This window comes from Lissotriton helveticus, chromosome 3_1, assembly GCF_964261635.1.
Source record: "Lissotriton helveticus chromosome 3_1, aLisHel1.1, whole genome shotgun sequence".
Taxonomy (NCBI): Eukaryota; Metazoa; Chordata; class Amphibia; order Caudata; family Salamandridae; genus Lissotriton; species Lissotriton helveticus.
In genome coordinates this window covers 1,918,704,128-1,918,724,557 of record NC_136061.1, presented here as the reverse complement: position 1 = coordinate 1,918,724,557, position 20,430 = coordinate 1,918,704,128, and the positions used below count along the sequence as shown (strand labels likewise).

At 43.8% G+C, this 20,430-nt stretch overlaps 1 protein-coding gene across 1 annotated transcript in view; it reads left to right on the top strand.

The window, feature by feature from the left end:
* The window catches only part of CEMIP (cell migration inducing hyaluronidase 1), a 551,721-nt gene that overhangs the window by 439,058 nt on the left and 92,233 nt on the right, over positions 1-20,430 (top strand). The window contains exon 21 of the mRNA XM_078682930.1: positions 14,979-15,194. Coding sequence (XP_078539056.1) covers positions 14,979-15,194 — 216 coding nt within the window. The remainder of the gene's footprint in view (positions 1-14,978; positions 15,195-20,430) is intronic.

Here is a 20,430-nt window from a genome sequence, read left to right as displayed (position 1 = left end):
ACACCAGTGCCACAACTTGCTAGACACCACCTCGGTGCCATCCGGATCTTGGCATCTCAGCGCCTTGTGGTGTCTTCAAATCAGAAAATATTGTTGCGCTGCCTTTGGCCCCATTCGCACATCGGTCCGCTACTGACGCCATCTCACAGGCCAACGGGGCGCCCCACGCCGACTTTCAACATTGTAGGATGGCCACAGAAGTGCGACAACTTACTAGACACCACCTCGGTGCCATCCGGATCTTGGCGCGTTGTGCTGCCTTCGGCCTATTCGCACATCGGTCCGCTACTGACGCAAACTCACAGGCCAACGGGGCGCCCCACGCCGACTTTCAGCATTGTAGGATGGCCACACCAGTGCACCTTACTAGACACCACCTCAGTGCCATCCGGATCTTGACGCGTAATGAAGCTGCAGCAGCTGCAAATAAGCTTCAGACAGTGTTACAACCGCTGCTCAGAACTCTCAACTATGACACCACCTCGGTGCCATCCGGATCTTGGCATCTCAGCGCCTTGTGGTGTCAGTTAGAAACTATTGTTGCGCTGCCTTTGGCCCCATTCGCACATCGGTCCGCTACTGACGCAAACTCACAGGCCAACGGGGCGCCCCACGCCGACTTTCAGCATTGTAGGATGGCCACACCAGTGCGGCAACTTGCTACACACCACCTCGGTGCCATCCGGATCTTGGCATCTCAGCGCCTAGTGGTGTCTTCTATTCCGAAAATATTGTTGCACTGCCTTCGGCCCCATTCACACATCGGTCCGCTACTGATGCCATCTCACAGGCCAACGGGGCGCCCCACGCCGACTTTCAGCATTGTAGGATGGCCACACCAGTGCGGCAACTTACTAGACACCACCTCGGTGCCATCCGGATCTTGGCGCGTTGTGCTGCCTTCGGCCTATTCGCACATCGGTCCGCTACTGCCGCAAACTCACAGGCCAACGGGGCGCCCCACGCCGACTTTCAGCATTGTAGGATGGCCACACCAGTGCTGCAACTTGCTGGACACCACCTCGGTGCCATCCGGATCTTGGCGCGTTGTATTGCCTTCGGCCTATTCGCACATCGGTCCGCTACTGACGCCGCCTCACGTGCCAACGTATTTTCTCCGCATTGTATACCCTATGCCGCATAACAGGTCATGTGACTTGTTTATAAAACTTTTCATTGGTTCATTTTACTTTTGGTTTCCTAATGATGGAAGGCTTGATCATATGACCTAAAAACAACACTTTTCATTGGATGAAAACTTTTTTTTTTTCCCAAACGATGAAAGCCCCACCTTGTTTCTGGATGTTTCAGACTGAACTGGCGTCAGCATGAGAGCACCACCATCTCGTAGCTCCGTCGTGGTCATTCCGCGAGCAATCATGGCAGCCGCTCCCCACCAGAAGCCTGCAGGAGTCGGGGCCCCCAAAACTTTTGATGAATTCTCAAGGCGGAGGGGACGCTTTCGAGAATGGGGTCCAAGACCTAGCAGACAAGCGTCCGATTTCCAAGGTGTCCCAGGGCCATTTCAGTGGACCAGGCCCAAAAAGGAAAGAGCCTGCCGCCATTTTGAGAGTCCTGTGACAGCCGCCTATCGCTGCACCGCAAGAGTGGGCGCAACTCAGCTGAATTGCGGCTTTTGACACAGTGGACCAAAAACGGACGGAATGGCAACTGAAACGGTAAAGGGGCGCCCCACTACAACAGATGACACTCCACCTGGAGAGGCCCGTTCACGCCGCCTCCCCCGGGGCGCCCCACGCCGTTATTCGGAGCAGCATTGTAGGATACCAAAACCAGTGCGGCAACTTACTGGACATCACCTTGGTGCCATCGTTCTGCTGCCTTGGAACTATTCGCACAACAGTTTTCTACTGATGACCCACCCCCCGCGACGCCCCACGCCGTTATTTGCTGGGTGGCAACTTACTAGACATCACTTTCGTGTCATCTAGATTTCGGCGCGTTCTGCTGCCTTGGAACTATTCGCACAACAGTTTGCTACTGATGACCCACCCCCCGCGACGCCCCACGCCGGAAATCTGGACGTTGTGCTGCGTTGGGACTATTCGCACAGCCGACCGCTACTTAGTTGTTTTTCCCTAAAAATGTTTATATGTTATTAATATTTTTGTTTTCTTGTATATATTTATAAATTATTAAAGTTTTATAATCTTACTACTTTGTCGGAGTGCTATATATTTTTAATGTGACACATAATTGTAAAAACTTTGATGTACAAAGAGTCATCCCTGGAATCTTCCGCTTCACGCTCGGTCCCCTCCCCAATCACAATACAGGATGGTTTTCAGATAATAGCAACGCTTCTGCTGTGACGGATCTCATCGAGTGTGGGCCTTGATCTACTATAACTCCTTTGAAGAGGGGTGATTCTTTACAGCTGTGGCCATAAACTACATCTGCAGGGCTAGCTGATAGCCTAGGACCGGCCTGGACAATCGGACACAGAGGAAAAGGAGTGTCAGAGGGTGCGGTAGTGAATAGGGCGAAAGGGAGGTGTCGGGCGGGCACAGGGTGTGATTCTCAGGGAAGAGCAGCGCAGATGGGGGGAGGTTTATTACCCATGCATAAGACAGAGAGCGGGGGTGACCACTGCCTGGGTGAGATGCTTGCGAGGGTGGGGAGCCATGCTAAGGATCGACAGCGTGCACAGAGTGGGTCTGGTCAAGGCATCTAAAATGGCTGCCGTGCACGACAAAAGTGTGGCATTTGAAAAAAGACAAGATGGCGCAGACAATGTTTTTCAACACTTCCTGATTTCCTTCGAATCGAACGTTAACAGACGTTGGGGCATATTACCAAAGTTAAGCGATATTTATCCCTAACGATGCATTGCAAAGATTTTTTTACCGTCAGAAATTATCGCAGATAAACCTTGCTATTATCAAGGTTTATCGCAAATACGATAAAAAACGACCGCAATGCATTAATATCGCTGAAAACTCAGCGATATTCATGCATTACCGAGCTAATGCTCTTAGCCATGTTATCCACCTCCCATTGGATAACATGGCTAAGAACTGCTCAGGGCAGCTGTTACTTTTTGGAGATATTCGCGCTTATCTCGAATATTTCCAAAAGCTGATATTAGGAGATAGCGATGTTAGCGACTGTTTCCAGTCGCTAACATCTTGGCATGCCCACTTTGCATGTCATTAGTGATAAATATCACTCACATGCAAAGTGGGGCCCAAGATGGTCGCTATCTCCTACTAGCCGTCGCTAACTGGTGTTAGCAACAGCTAGGTAATACAGAGATAATTTTATCTCCGCGAAGCGGAGCGCTGTTACAGATATATATCTTGTTTTTGAACGTTAATTTCTCAAAATGCACTGAAGCACATATATTGAGACCTAGCAAAGGCACATCGGGCTACCAGTCCCTAATATTTTACCAAGTTTCGTGCAAATCCATTCAGCCGTTCGATTATTATTATTATTTTTTTTTTTTTGCCCCGCGGGGCCCTTTTAAAACCTCCACATCAAACCTAGGGGGTCAGCGAGGATCTACTATGCCCCCTTATGGTCATTTGCCCCTTCGCTTTGGCCTCCTCTTGTCTCTCGATCCTACCGAGAGACAAGATGGCGGCCGCTACGGACTGTTTGGAATGTTTACAGACACCGGAGAGCCAATCAGCTTCGCTTCGCAAAGCTCCGTAACGCGAAAAGTACGCGAAGCGGTGCGCTGTTACAGATATATATCTTTTTTTTAACGTTAATTTCTCAAAATCCACTGAAGCACATATATTGAGACCTAGCAAAGGCACATCGGGCTACCAGTCCCTACAATTTTGCCAAGTTTCGTGCAAATCCATTCAGCCGTTCGATTATTATTATTATTTTTTTTTTTTGCCCCGCGGGGCCCTTTTAAAACCTCCACATCAAACCTAGGGGGTCAGCGAGGATCTACTATTCCCCCTTATGGTCATTTGCCCCTTCGCTTTGGCCTCCTCTTGTCTCTCGATCCTACCGAGAGACAAGATGGCGGCCGCTACGGACTGTTTGGAATGTTGACAGACGCCGGAGAACCAATCAGCTTCGCTTCACAAAGCTCCGTTGCGCGAAAAGTACGCGTCCTGGAGCGCTGCCCGGTCCGCTGTTACAGATATATATCTTTTTTTAAACGTTAATTTCTCAAAATCCACTGTAGCACATATATTGAGACCTACAAAAGGCACATCGGGCTACCAGTCCCTACAATTTTGCCAAGTTTCGTGCAAATCCATTCAGCCGTTCGGGCTAAAAGTGAGGCCAACCGCCCTATGGAAAACTCAATGTTAAAAACACGTTTTGGGACCCCCCTTTTTTCTCGACCCCCCCTGGACGAACCCCCCCCCCAATTTTCAGGGGCTGCTCAGAAACAAAATGTGCCATTTTCCTGAAAATTTCAGCCAATTCCGTCCACAAACGCCAAAGTTATTAGACATAGAATTTTCAAAAAACCCATAGAGAAAAAATCCTAACTATATATACCTACTGGCGACCGCCAGTAGGTAATATATATATATATATATATATATATATCCAAACAAACGCGAAAACAAGTTAATCACGCTCTCAGGATCCCAGAAATGACACGCACAGCAGCAGTTCCAAGGGTGTTTATTAACACCTACAACATGTTTCGGCTTCCGTGATCAAGGCTTCACGGAAGCCGAAACATGTTGTAGGTGTTAATAAACACCCTTGGAACTGCTGCTGTGCGTGTCATTTCTGGGATCCTGAGAGCGTGATTAACTTGTTTTCGCGTTTGTTTGGATCGAATCTCCGGCGTGCTCTGCCGGTGTTCACGCCACCTCCCACGGGGCCACCCGCGACCCGTCTTGAGCAACTTGGAACTTTGGATATATATATATATATATAGTTTAAAATAGTACATCTTAAATATTTCAATATATAACATTAACATAATGTAAATGAAATACATTCAAATAATATTTAATGCTATATGTAAATATACACTTATTTAAAAGCACACACATATATGTGGGTGTGTGTGTGTTTACGTATGTTTATATGTACATATATACAATGTAACAATATTATAAAAATATATATTTTACATTAAAGTAAATGTATTAGGTTATTTTTTTAATTTTTATATATAAAGTATATATTTATATATATTATATATCACGGGATCAAGCCTTTTGATAAGGTGAAACGCGTAGGTCTTTTGCTAAAAACTTGGTAAATAAAGCCGCTAGAAACTCTTGAAATATTACACGAGTGAGTGCGTTTTCATTACCAATTGATAATTTGGACTTTGCTGCATTTTTATCGACTGACCCTGTCGACAGAAAACGCACCGAGCTAGATTGTGAGCGCCGGCGCCACCACAGGTCAAAACTTGGTATATATATATATACATACACACATACACACACACACCACACACACACACACACACACACACACACACGTCCGACTCTCGGCCGGAAGGCAGGAAAGGCACTCACTCAGTATACACTCACTCAGTATATATATATATATATATATATATATATATATATATATATATATATATATATATATATATATATATATATATATTCTCTCCCAAAATCGCCTCTGTTGCTTGAAGAAGCACTCGACAGTCAGGTACGTGAAAAAACACTTTATTGCAGATTCTCTTCAAATCTGCAATAAAGTGTTTTTTCACGTACCTGACTGTCGAGTGCTTCTTCAAGCAACAGAGGCGATTTTGGGAGAAAATGTGAACACGACGGCTTCGGTCGTGGAAGTTGCACCACCAGAAACAAAAGGCAGGAGCCAATGTAGTATGGGGCCGTGAAGACAGGAAACCTTCTTGTTTTAACCGGCGCAGCAGGGGCATTTCACTAATGAAGATGTCATCTCCTATCTGGGGCACACCGGAGTGCCTTTATCAGAGGATTTGTACAGAAACTCTGAATCCTTTACATTGTTGACGGAGTGCGGAACCCACTGTGGGTGTGAATATGGCAGATGAAAACTACAAATACCATGACACACTGCGCTACTGAAGCGGAAATGGATTTGCTTACTACTAAAGGCAAAGCGAACAATTAACTTCATCATTGCCAGCTGATCCCGCATTTCATCACCAAGCCCAAGAAGAAGGAGCGCACAGCTCCGAAACGCGTAGGCTGCAGGACTGTCATTACGGGTGGAGAGATCATCTTCAAATCTGCAATAAAGTGTTTTTTCACGTACCTGACTGTCGAGTGCTTCTTCAAGCAACAGAGGCGATTTTGGGAGAGAATGTGAACACGACGGCTTCGGTCGTGGAAGTTGCACCACCAGAAACAAAAGGCAGGAGCCAATGTAGTATGGGGCCGTGAAGACAGGAAACCTTCTTGTTTTAACCGGCGCAGCAGGGGCATTTCACTAATGAAGATGTCATCTCCTATCTGGGGCACACCGGAGTGCCTTTATCAGAGGATTTGTACAGAAACTCTGAATCCTTTACATTGTTGACGGAGTGCGGAACCCACTGTGGGTGTGAATATGGCAGATGAAAACTACAAATACCATGACACACTGCGCTACTGAAGCGGAAATGGATTTGCTTACTACTAAAGGCAAAGCGAACAATTAACTTCATCATTGCCAGCTGATCCCGCATTTCATCACCAAGCCCAAGAAGAAGGAGCGCACAGCTCCGAAACGCATAGGCTGCAGGACTGTAATTACGGGTGGAGAGATCATCTTTAAATCTGCAATAAAGTGTTTTTTCACGTACCTGACTGTCGAGTGCTTCTTCAAGCAACAGAGGCGATTTTGGGAGAGAATGTGAACACGACGGCTTCGGTCGTGGAAGTTGCACCACCAGAAACAAAAGGCAGGAGCCAATGTAGTATGGGGCCGTGAAGACAGGAAACCTTCTTGTTTTAACCGGCGCAGCAGGGGCATTTCACTAATGAAGATGTCATCTCCTATCTGGGGCACACCGGAGTGCCTTTATCAGAGGATTTGTACAGAAACTCTGAATCCTTTACATTGTTGACGGAGTGCGGAACCCACTGTGGGTGTGAATATGGCAGATGAAAACTACAAATACCATGACACACTGCGCTACTGAAGCGGAAATGGATTTGCTTACTACTAAAGGCAAAGCGAACAATTAACTTCATTATTGCCAGCTGATCCCGCATTTCATCACCAAGCCCAAGAAGAAGGAGCGCACAGCTCCGAAACGCGTAGGCTGCAGGACTGTAATTACGGGTGGAGAGATCATCTTCAAATCTGCAATAAAGTGTTTTTTCACGTACCTGACTGTCGAGTGCTTCTTCAAGCAACAGAGGCGATTTTGGGAGAGAATGTGAACACGACGGCTTCGGGCGTGGAAGTTGCACCACCAGAAACAAAAGGCAGGAGCCAATGTAGTATGGGGCCGTGAAGACAGGAAACCTTCTTGTTTTAACCGGCGCAGCAGGGGCATTTCACTAATGAAGATGTCATCTCCTATCTGGGGCACACCGGAGTGCCTTTATCAGAGGATTTGTACAGAAACTCTGAATCCTTTACATTGTTGACGGAGTGCGGAACCCACTGTGGGTGTGAATATGGCAGATGAAAACTACAAATACCATGACACACTGCGCTACTGAAGCGGAAATGGATTTGCTTACTACTAAAGGCAAAGCGAACAATTAACTTCATCATTGCCAGCTGATCCCGCATTTCATCACCAAGCCCAAGAAGAAGGAGCGCACAGCTCCGAAACGCGTAGGCTGCAGGACTGTAATTACGGGTGGAGAGATCATCTTCAAATCTGCAATAAAGTGTTTTTTCACGTACCTGACTGTCGAGTGCTTCTTCAAGCAACAGAGGCGATTTTAGGAGAGAATATATATATATATATACCATCCCACTCCAGCAAAGAAGAAGGCACGTACTCGAAGATGTGAAGGTATGGCTTTCTTTAATAAATCAGGTCTCACACAATCCCATGGCTAGAGAGATGCGTTTCAGCTTCACAGAAGCCTTTATCAATCTAATTGGCGCCATGCACCTACGAGTCTATATAGCCCTTCCCCCTTAAGGTACTCATAGACATCAAGGAAATACTATTGTGCACAAAACACGTATGAATGCAAAACATATTGCAAATGTATAAGCACAATATTGACATCTATAAACAGAGAAATGCAACTTAGTAAAATAAAGTATGAAATGCCATAATGCTTCTTGAATCACATAGTGTGGTCAATTCAAAAACACATTGCATCATCCTGAATCACTAGGCTTCATTACATTTGACTGTACTGTAATGCGCGTGAAAACAGTTGTCCAGAAAGCTATTATCATCGGACTGTTGGGGAAGATAATGTACTTTAGGCAAAATCAAAACAGTGGCGCCAATCACTCTAGAACCCTATGCCCTTTATGTAAAAAAACAACACACATTTAGATAGAAATGCATGCTAACGTGCTATGACTATTTTAAGAATGAAAAAACAGAGGTATTTAAAAGGTTTGTCACGCTGCTTCAGAAAAATATGAGGCTGAAGTTGGAGATACCCTGTACCCCGGTGAAATCGCTACACTGTATCCACATCATACACAAGAGGCCAGGAGCTTTGATGGTGTTAACAATCATACCACGGAGTTAGGAGGAAACACCAAGTGTGTCATTTCTCCAGGCAATGTCCGCCTCCCGGTGCACTTTCACATCCTGACAAAGACTTCCAATCCCATAATGCCCCAGGGTGAACTAGCGAAAAATACACATTCTTGGCCTATAATCTCAGAACCAGTCTCCATCTATAGTTCCTGATGCCGGGGCCATGAGAAGTCAGCGGAATTAAACGGGAAATACAAAGGGGCAGATTTATGTCGGACTTGCGCCACGTTTACGCCGCCGTAGCATCACGCAACGGCGGCGTAAATGTGGCGAATCCCTGTGACCCAGTAACAACGTCACGCATCTAGGCAGATGCGTCACGTTGTAAAGCCCTGTGCCACATGTGGGCGTTCCGGCGCAGGGTGGGCGTTCCGGGGCAGGTGCGCCTCGCAAAAGTGCCTGCGTGAAATCTACAAGATTTCACACAGGCACTTGTGCGACGCTGCTACGTTAATTCCATACGCATGCTTGAAGCAGGCGTAAGGACTGACGCAGCACGTTAAGTATAGGGCACACCCAAGCATTGCTGGAGTCGCGTCGCGCTTGCGACGTGACTCCTGCGATGCGCCGCCCTTACGTCACGATATGCGTCACGCATCTGCCTACCCTTGCGCCACGGCGTGCCGCATTGTAAATGCGGCGCATCCGCCGTGACGCAAGGGTAGTTTTGCATGACGCATTTGTTCTGGCGCATCCCTGCTGATTTGCAGAGATGCGCCAGAACTCATAAATATGCCCCAAAGAGTCTTGTGACTCAAGAAATAATGAGAAAAAAACTCAGTCTTTGTATGCACTTAGCACGGATTTGAAAAAATTGGCACCAAACATGGGGTCGCGGGAGACTAATAAACAAAAATTGCTAATGCCGAGACCTCCTCACCGCTTCCGTGTTGGCGTCCATGGTGCTCACTCACCAGAGGGCGCCAGACTCCCGAGCAAGGCATTTCTGAACAGGGGAAACATTGACCCCCCGCTGGCAGTCGAGAAAACCGCCCGCTGCAAAATCGTCGCGTCCATCTCCTGTCATCCTTAGTCCTATTCCCGGCACCGCCTCTGGGGGCTCCACCATTAGCATTTCCATGCTCCTCCAACGACAAGCGGTCAAAAGTAGAGCCACAAGCGACTGGTGTTACATGATCAACGTTGAACCGCAAACACTGTAATTAGATGCATACTCCATCCCACTCCATATATATATGAAACAACAAATTAATAGCAAAACATTAAATAAATTACCAAATAAATAAAACATAAAAAGATTAAAATCCCCAAAAAGACATTTACTAAATATATTATAAAAATGAAACATATATATATATATATATATATATATATATATATATATATATATATATTAAAATCATTTGTTCATTTCATATAATTTGTTTAAATATATAATATAGGGAAGGCGACTTTGGAGGGGTTATGTTTACTATTCCCACTCAAGTCTGTGCAACAGTAGGGAAATCCTAGACTTCAAACACACTACCTATTGAATAACACTATTTATTTAGAACAAATATAAAACTTTTGATATAAACATTATTAATTAACCCCCCAAAAGATATATGTATAAAAAATAAAAAACAATTAAACAATTTGCATGATTATTAATCAACTTAATAAATAAATATTAGTTCAAAAATATGCATACAGTTCTTAAATAACTTCTAACACTATACCCCTACAAACCTAGCAGCCCACACTTAAAATAATCATCCCCAGTCATTGTGATGTCCCTCCTCCAAGGCTACTCCATCGCTAGATGTGAGAGAATCGATAGAGGTTTAGCGATTATTTTCAAGGATGATCTTAAGGGACCTTTTTTACCTATTGAGATCAAGGATAGCAGGCGTTTTCGATTTTCACTTGAATTCTCTTCTACATCTACATTCTCAGGCACCCTTAGGTATCATCCTCCGGGTCGGAGACACAGTTTGTTTAGGCACTCCTAGAAATAGTTGCAGAATGGAGTCTCCAGAAAGCGCATTTTAATTTGCTAGGAGACCTCAATTTACACTTTGAGGACAACAGTGACGTAACGGCTACAAGGTTAGCACAAGATTTTGCAGCACTACAGCTAAAGCTAATTATTAAAAGACCCACACACAGTGGTGGTCATCTTCTTGATCTGGTTTTTACGAACATTACAAGTATAACCACAACATACGCACACCTTATTTTATGGTCAGACCACTTCATAGTTCCCTTCTGGATAGACATTCCTAAGAAAGGATACAATCAGCTCCTTCCCCTGAAATCCAGACGGGCATGGTCCAAACGTGGTGTGGGTAAGTGGACGAGTATTCTTAAGTAATCTGCCCCAGCCATGAAGGGAGATCATCATGGAAATGTATAACAATTTGGAAAACTGGCTAATGGAGCTTTTGAATCAGTAGTCCCATGTAAACCAATAAAATCCAAGCAGACCAGTGGCCGGGCTCTGTGGTACACTAATGAGCTTGCAGAACTCAAGAAAGAGGTAAAAAAAAATAAAAAAATCTGGAGGAAATTGTATGTCAATCTGAACAAAGACATTTACAGAAATGCTATGAAAACATACCAATATCTATAAGACAGGCCAGAATCTCCCATTTTAATACTAAATTAGAAAATGCTAACAAATCCTCTAAGAAATTGCATAGGACTGTAAGCAGCCTAATGAAGACAGCTGCATGTATGACATGCCCACCTCCCTCTGTTAATCACTGTGATATGTTTGCAGATGCTTTACTAACTAATTAATACATATCTTAAACTCCCTGCCAAAAACAGCAGTACCGAGTCCCACCATTTTAAAGATTTCATGATTACAGCACAATTGAATTATTTTCATGCCATAAACATGGAAGATACAGAAGGGAATCTAGCTTCTATATAGTCAGGCTCACCGCTTGATTCAGCTCCACCAGACATTTTGATAAAAGGTGGCAACGCTATCCTACCAATATTACCGGACACCTTTAACACTTCCCTGGTCAGCGGCAATGTTCCTCCTAGATGGAAACATGCCATAGTGAAACCTTTAGTAAAGCTTCTGACAGAAACCTGCAGACCTGTCTCCCTACTTCCCATCGCAAGTAAAGTATTGGAGAAACATGTCAATAAGCACCTTTACAGCTTTTTAGAAAAATGTTTAATCCTCCATCCCACGCAAATGGGCTTTAGACCAAGGAGCAGTACTGAGACCACTCAGCCACAGAGAAACTCCAGGTCATTTTGGACCAAGGTGGCTCAGCAGCCATGATTATGCTTGATCTCAGTGCAGCTTTTGACATTGTTTCACATTCTATTCTCAGTCAAAGGATGAATGAAGCTGTAGTTACAGACACTGCCTGTAGTTGGTTTGCAGCTTTCCTGGCAAAGAAAAGCTTCCATTTCTATGAAGAATCCCTCTTTTCTTCCGCTTACCCCATTGGTTGTCGCTTTTCACAGGGCTCTTCCCTAAGCTCCACACTCTTTAATTTATATGTGCTCCCCCTGGCAGATATAGTGCAGACACATGACCTTGCACTTGTGTCATATGCTGATGACACACAACTTATTATAGCTCTCACTACAGAAACAGGGCTGGCATCCTTACAACTAAATTCATGCAAAAAGCAGGTCACAGACTGGACGTCAGTCGTCTTAAACTCAATGGTGAGAAAGCAGAGGCTCTGGTTGTTGTTAACAACCTCTCAAGGTGAAATGAACTAGCATAGCCAGAATTCCTTGGAGAACGTCGACAACACTCCCAGGTAGTAAAAAGTCTAGTTTTTTAGCTGCACAATAAGGGGTCAATTCTGATGTTGTTCGGAAGGGCTCCGAATCGGATTCGGGTTTGCTGTATCTGATCCTAAACCCTTGTTGCCAACCAAATCAGACAGAGTTCCCAACGACCGATTATGATGCCCTAAATATGGTAGGGCTGTCCGAATCGGTTCCGAAAGGCATTAGAACAGGTCACGTCTTTTGGAGCCGAATCGTTCAGCTCTATGGACTTGGTTTCCGAGCAAGTGAGTTTGAGAACTGATTCGGACTGCCGTTCCGAGTCGGTTTCTCCAGTACAAATCGGCTGCCAGAATCTGTCTTTGGGGGACCATAGCAGGACCCCCTTCACCTGTGGCCTTCCGAATCAGGCCCGTGGGTTCCCGAAGTGACCCCCCTTTCTAACCCTGCACAGTGTGGCAGGCACCATGGGATGTCTGCCACAGGGTGAAAGGTTTCCCCAGCCACCCCTTTCTTAAGTGGGAGCCTGTGTTCTCGTTCGTAGCACAGGCTCCAATTGAAGTCAAAGCGAGTCCAGCTGAATCATATCCGGAAGCGTCTGGATACATCCAAATCGCTCATTTGGACTCCCCCGATCCGAGTCGTCCGGAAAGCATTCCGGGACCAATTCGGTAGGAATGCTTCCCGAACAACATCAGAATCGACCCCTAAATTATCAATGGAAACTCAACCCAAGAGACTGTCAGCAACATGTTTCTGACTGTTGAGAACTTTAAGAAAAGTAATTCAATGGCTCCTTCTAACATGGAAGTGAATGGTCATAGAGGGACTGATCAACTCTTGTCTTGATTATGGAAACATACTCTTTTTGGGAAGTCCCAAGTATCGTATAAGACGACTGCAGGTTGGCTAGAATGCTGCTGCATGAAATCTTTACAGACTCCTGAAACACTATTCAGCCGCCCCAGCCTTAGCTGCCGTGCACTGGCTTTCGTTACAAAAAGGATCTATTTTAAAGCTCTCTGCATGGCCCATCAGGTAATACCCGGAAAAGGTCCCTCCCTTATTCGGCTACTCCTTATCCTTCACACTCCTAGGAGGTTTCTATGATTTGTCAAGTTGTGGAATAATCTCCCCACCATCCTTAGATTGGACCAATCAGAAACCACCTTCAGGAAACTCCTGAAGACACATCTCTTCTGATGTCAGCCCTATCAGATCCTCTAAATAAGTTAAGGAACTGACAAGTGTGTCTGTCTCAGTTCTGGGAGGCCTGAACGGGTAACCATACGCTATACAAAAACACCTGAACTGAACTTGAAATATAACTAAAATAAGTATGAAAACACAATTTACATAATTGATCATTAACTAATTCATCAACAATTAATAATTATTTATTAATTAATTTTTACTTAATTAAATCCCCAACCTACACTCCTACAAACTTAGCAACCCACAGCTGAAATATGACTAAAATAAATCAGTATTAGATAATGTACACATATAATAGTCAAATAAATAATTAATAATAAATACATAAATTACTTTTATCGCCTAATTACTTCCCATCCTATATTCTTACAAATTCAATGCTCACACCTAAAATGTAACTAAAATATAAAGTTAGAACACAATTTATATAATGACTAATCAATTAAATAATTAATAATAAATTAATAACTATTTGTGAATTAGTTACTACTTAATTATTTTCGCACCCTATACCCCTACCAACACAGCAGCACGTACCTAAGATATAACTAAAACATATAATGTATACATAATTTACATAAATAATAATCAATTAAATAATTAATAATTATTTGTTAATTAATTACTTAATTAACTTCCCACCATATACCCTACAAACCCAGCAGCTCGCACCTAAAATATAATAAAACAATTATAATTGTCACACAATTTACATCCTTATTCATAATCGATTAAATAATTAATAATTAATTATTACTTAGTTAACTTCCCACCCAATACCTCTACAAACTTAGCAACCCGCTATGACACTATACATTAGCATTAGTAATTAAGTAAAAAGAAATATAAATTACTTAAAATTACAAACTATATTTCAAAATATTATTAACAATTATACTAACAATAATAACATAAAATTAATATATGAACTAAAACACATTAATATACATAAAAATATATATTTTTACAGCTGTATTATTGAAAGCGATATTAACAACAACAATTTTCTTAAAAATAATATCACTTAGCTGAAAAAACTATAGTTTCTGTATCATGATATTTTTGTATCACAACATTTTTTATCGATATTTCAGTCTCCCGATTTGTACAACTCGATATTTTGTTCAGATACCTTTTTCTGTGCCCCTCTTTTTTTCTTCAAGATCCTATTCTATTTAAATGGCCAAACATTTTAAAAGGTTCATCTAGTGAATAAAACCACATTAGATTTTTAAACCCAACCACATATGCCAAAATGTTACTGTTGCTCATTGGGTAGGAGGGTAAAATTGTGTCTTATTACCGGATGGCCCCTTTAATGGATGATGAGCTATATTAAGAAGTTAACATGATAATGTTGATTAAACTGTAAATATATGTATGGTAAAGCCCTGCTGATTCACTAACTTCTACTTTGGTTGGTCAGATTTCCTCACGTGTATTCTTCGGTGAGGCGGGGGCTTGGTTTCACCAGCTGGACATGGATGGGGACAAGACCACAATTTTCCATGATCTCGATGGTTCGGTTTCTGAGTATCCTGGTGCATATCTGGTGAAGGAGGATAACTGGCTACTTCGGCACCCAGACTGCATTGATGTTCCAGACTGGAGAGGGGCGATCTGCAGTGGATCCTATGCACAGGTCAGTGGACAGTCATAGGAGTCATGTAATACAAAGTTTTGCTGGCAGAAAATCAGAAAATGTTAGAGGGGCAGATTTGTGAACATTAGTTTGTGATCTAAGTGCATGCGCTTATTCATCTGCCCCTTGCACACCATCTTTGCTCGCTCTTGGAGACCTGTCAGAAGATGCGTAGGTCTAGGTTCCAGTTTATCCTTCATTCACAGATGATTATGGAGAGATCGGCACCTGTCACTCTCAGGACCTAGAACAGGCCTGCCATAGGACAGGGGCAATGCAGACAAGGGACTAAGATAAATGGCCCTTGTCTGCATTGCAGACCCCATACTCTTGGCCGCAACTAGACCCGACTTTCGGAGGGGTGGGCTAACTCTTCGGTGAATGGGGCGGGGCAAGCATTTCAAGCAATGTAGGCAGATATATCTGTTCGAGGCATGTGTGCTGTAGATACACATCCTTTGCATACTCTTGCCATCTAGTGTTGGGTCCGAATGTTTGCGAGTTGTTTTTCTTCTAAGAAGTCTTTCTTAGTCACAAGGTAAGGTGACCTCTCCTTTCGGTGATAGTGTGCATGGGCATGGACTCCATTGTTAGATTGTTTTCTTTCTGCCATCGTGTTCGGACGTGTATTGCTGCGCTCCAGTTCGATACCGTCCTTCGGGTCCTCTCGGTGCGCAATCCACTCTCCCCTCAACTGTATTGTTATCGTAAGCTTTTTCCTCTCTCTGCGTATCCATTTGATCAGAAAATCTCTCAACTTCGGTCAAAAACATTGTGGGCAGCCTTTGGGCCTAGCAGTATCGATCCACCCCTCTGCCGACGGAATGGTCTCCATTTCAATTCTGTCCTTGGTGCCACTCGAAGTACCCTCGCACCGATCTACACCAGGTCTGCAACTTGTGTTTGTCACTGGAGCACAAAGAAGAAGACTGCGAGGCCTGTTGCTCATTCAGGTCGAAAAAGACTCTTCAAGATCATTGGGCTTGACGACGAGAAACGCAGCGCCAAAGCACTCAACACACTTCAGAGCTCTTCGGAGAATAGTCCGAACAAGAAGAAGCGGTGGCCACAATAGAAGAGGAGGCCTTGGTCGAAGAATCCGATTCTGACCTCGAGATTGAGGTGTAGTCAGAAGGCTTTCCAGTTGGACAGGGTGTCGTGAGTACCAAAACCCCAAGCCCCAGAAGTTACCCTTCACCAAACATAAGGCTTCTGCACCACCTCTGCCTTCGGACCTTGGTCGGCACCGCAACGATGTTTCTGAAACTCCGCCCTGGCACCAAAACAAGTGGTCAAGCCTTCCAGGTCGGTATCGAGCTGAAACAAATTGTCTTCAGACCCAAAACATTCCACTCCAAAAGACAAATCTGGTTCAGGGCCAAAATCATCCAGTTCAAAACAAAAGTCTGCTTCGGAGCCGAAATGTTATGCTTCCAAGGACAAGTCCAGTTTGACACCAAACCTTTCGGCGCTGAAATAAAAAAAACATATTTTAGAGTCTCTGGAACCAATATTAGACTTAATGAAAGACAGATTGGATCCAAAGCAGAACAAAAATGTATATTAGTCCAGACACTGGACACATATTGACCAAAACATCTTCCGAAAGGAAACTCAGAGAACACTGGAGACAAGAGTCCTCTCAAAAAGAAATAGGACATTGCTACAAGTTCTATCCATTTGCTTTCCCCTACACCATCTAAACCAACTTCACCTTCCCAATACTGCTAGGCTCAGATCCATTACACATAACAGCACAGGGATCTCCTCACACACAGCCTGATTTAGGAGATGAGGATGGTGATGATGATGACAATGCTCCTCTGCCTACAGATACATGTAATAATTACAATGTTGATCCACCCATGGATAATGACCCAGATCTATACCCTACAAAACCTTCACCTCCAGATGATAATGTAGCTTATCTGGCGCTAATTTGCAGGGCAGAAACATATCATGGGGTTAAACTGCACAAGGAGGCCTTATATGTTGATTTTTTATAGGGTCTCCATAAAGAGTTAGTCAGAGCCTCCCAATGTTGAAAGGCATGATGAGACATGCAGATGGCATCTTTAAGGATCCAGTTTGTGCATGAATCTTAACACCCAGGGTTGATAAAAAAGTATAAACCATCACCCTCTGATCCGGTTTCTATTAAAGGACACCTTCCCCTTGAATACCTGGTAGTTTCCAACGCTTGTAAAAGAGTGAACTCACAGACATCTGGTGATGCTCCTCCCCGCATAAAAAATCTAAACTTATCGATGCATCTGGTAAAAGGGTAGCTGCTCAAGTCGCTAATCACTGGCGCATTACCAACACTTAGCCAGATATGACAGGGCCCACTGGGTTGAAACGAAAGTCTAACAGTCTATCTTGAACACTCTGTTTGACAAACAACATCTTTTTGGACCTCAGGTTGATGAGGCTCTAGAAAAGATGAAAAAGGACACAGATGTAGCAAAACCCATGGGAGTGCTTCAATCAGAGGAACTCTTCCTCCAATAAGCAGTGACTTGCCTACACTCCCCCTCAATAATTTAACACCTGTTGGGGGAAGGCTACAACAATTTCTCCCCATTTGGCAATCCATAACATCAGACAAATGGGTGTTAGACATTATCCAACATGGTATTGCCGAGAGCTCACCAGCAATCCTCCCAACATACCACCTCATACCCACAAACTTTCGACAGAACATTTACAGTTTCTCAAACAAGAAGTACAAGCTCCTTTGACAAAAGGAGCTATAGAACCAATTCCATTACATCAGACCAAAGGATCTATAGAGCCAGTTCCTTTACGTTACCAAGGCTCATGGGTCTATTCTATGTACTTCCTAATCCCCAGAAAGGACGGCTCCTTAAGGCCAATTTTGGATCTAAGGATATTAAACCTGCACATACTTTCAGAACATTTTATTTATTTCTTTATAAAGTTTTGTATAGCGTGATCACATGGTCACGCTTCAACAGGTTCTTCCACTGCTACAGCAAGGTGATTTTATGTCCACGCTGGACTTAAAAGACGCATACTTTCATATTCTGGTTCACCCAGCTCATCGCAAATACCTCAGATTTGTGATAGCGGCAGAACACTATCAATTCACGGTACTCCCGTTCGGGGTAACTACTGCTACCAGAGTATTCACAAAATGTCTGGCAGTAGTGGCAGCACATCTCAGAAGACAATAGATTCATATCTTCCCATACCTGAACAACTGGCTTATCAAAGCCAGCACACACCAAAAGTGCTTAGACCACACTCAGACTACATTACACCTACTCTACCAATTGGGTTTCACAGTCAATGCTCAAAAGTCTCACCTTCAGCCTACACAAATGCAGTCTTATCTGGGAGTGACTCCAACCACTTCCACAGCTCTAGCTTCTCCCAATGCAGCCAGAATTCGAAATATTCAAACTCTGCTACTAAAGTTTCAAACCAATCAATACTTAGCAGTCAGAACGTTCATGCAACTGCTAGGAATGATTGCATTATGCCTCGCGATAGTGCCTCATGCAAGGATGCACAAGCGTCCTCTACAGGAATGCTTGGAACCTCAGTGGAATCAGTCGCTGGGTCAATTAACAGATCTAGTGTTAGTAGACATCCGCACCCATTGCTCTCTGCAGAGGTGGAACACCCAAAAGTTATCAAAAGGGCAGCCCTTCATCGACCCTGTTCCACAGATCGTGCTAACAGCAACGCATCCCTCATAGGTTGGGGAGTCCATCTTCACAACTTGACAATTCAAGGCCTATGGGACATCGAGTACAAAGCTCTGCACATCAACTATCTAGAGCTTCTAGCTGTATATCTAGCAGTGAAAGCTTTTCAGTCTCAGCTCTTAGGGAAAGTTGTCCTAGTCTGCATCGACAACATGACAGCAATGTACTATGTACAAAAACAAGGGGGGACACATTCTCTTCAACTGTCATGCCTCTCGCAGACAATTTAGAGTTGTGCCCATTCATCACAAAGTTCATCTTCTGGCAGAACACCTCCCAGACGTGGACAATCAGATTACCGGCCTCCTAAGCAGAATGCGGCAACAAATACACGAGTGGGAAATTCACACCCAGGTTCTCCTTTCATACTTTCAAGAATGGGGATTTCCAGAAATAGATCTGTTTGCCAGATTCCCACACCCTCTATCCAAAGGCAATGCCCTATGGATGAATTTGTCAGGGATATTTGCCTACGCTTTTCCGCCTCTCCCTCCCCTTCCCTCTCTGGTTTGCAGGCTCAGGCAAACATCCCTCACACTGAGTGGCTCCCACTTGGGCCCATCAGCCATGGTTCACGACACTCTTAGAACTGTCAGTAGTTCCACATCAAAAGCTGCACCTTCATTCTAGCCTTTTCATGCGGAACTATGGAGAAGTCAAACACCCAAACCCCAAGGAGCTCAATCTAGCAATTTGGCTTCTGAAGTCATAGAATTTGGTTAACTTAATTTGCCTCCAGAATGTATGACCATTTTTAAAGAAGCAAGAAAACCTACTACCAGAGCATGCTATGCAGCTAAAAGATCTGTTATACATTGTACTAATAACAATATTGATCCACTAGATGCATCCACTCAAAATATCATTTTCTACCTTCTGGATTGACAGTGTGCTAGTCTAGCCTATACCTCCATTCAACTGCATCTTGCAGCATTAGCTGCATATTTGCAGAACAGACAACATCTATCCTTGTTCAAGGTTCCAGTAATTAAGGCCTTTATGGAGGACCTTAAGAGAGTTATACCACCCAGGACGCCTCCACCATCAGTATGACATCTGAACAGTGTTCTTACACTGCTCATGGGTCCACCTTTTGAGCCATTACACAACTGTCCCCTACAGTTTCTTTCATGGAAAATGGCCTTCCTCATTGCGATCACTTCATTGGGGGGAGTTGCTGAGCTACAGGCTTTCACCTTAGAAGAACCCTTCTTTCAACTTCATAAAGACAGAGTAATTCTTCACACCAACCCATAATTACTTCCCAAAGTGGTTTCTGCTTTGCATATCAATCAATCAGTTGAGTTGCCTGTGTTCTTTTCTCAACCTGATTCTGTAGCAGAAAGAGCTCTTCATACTTTTGATGTCAGAAGAGCGTTACTATACTACACTGAAAGAACAAAACAATTTTGCAAAACACAACAATTGTTTGTTGCATTTGCTACACGTCACAAAGGCAATTCTATCTCTAATTCTGGTATTGCAAGATGGATTGTTACATG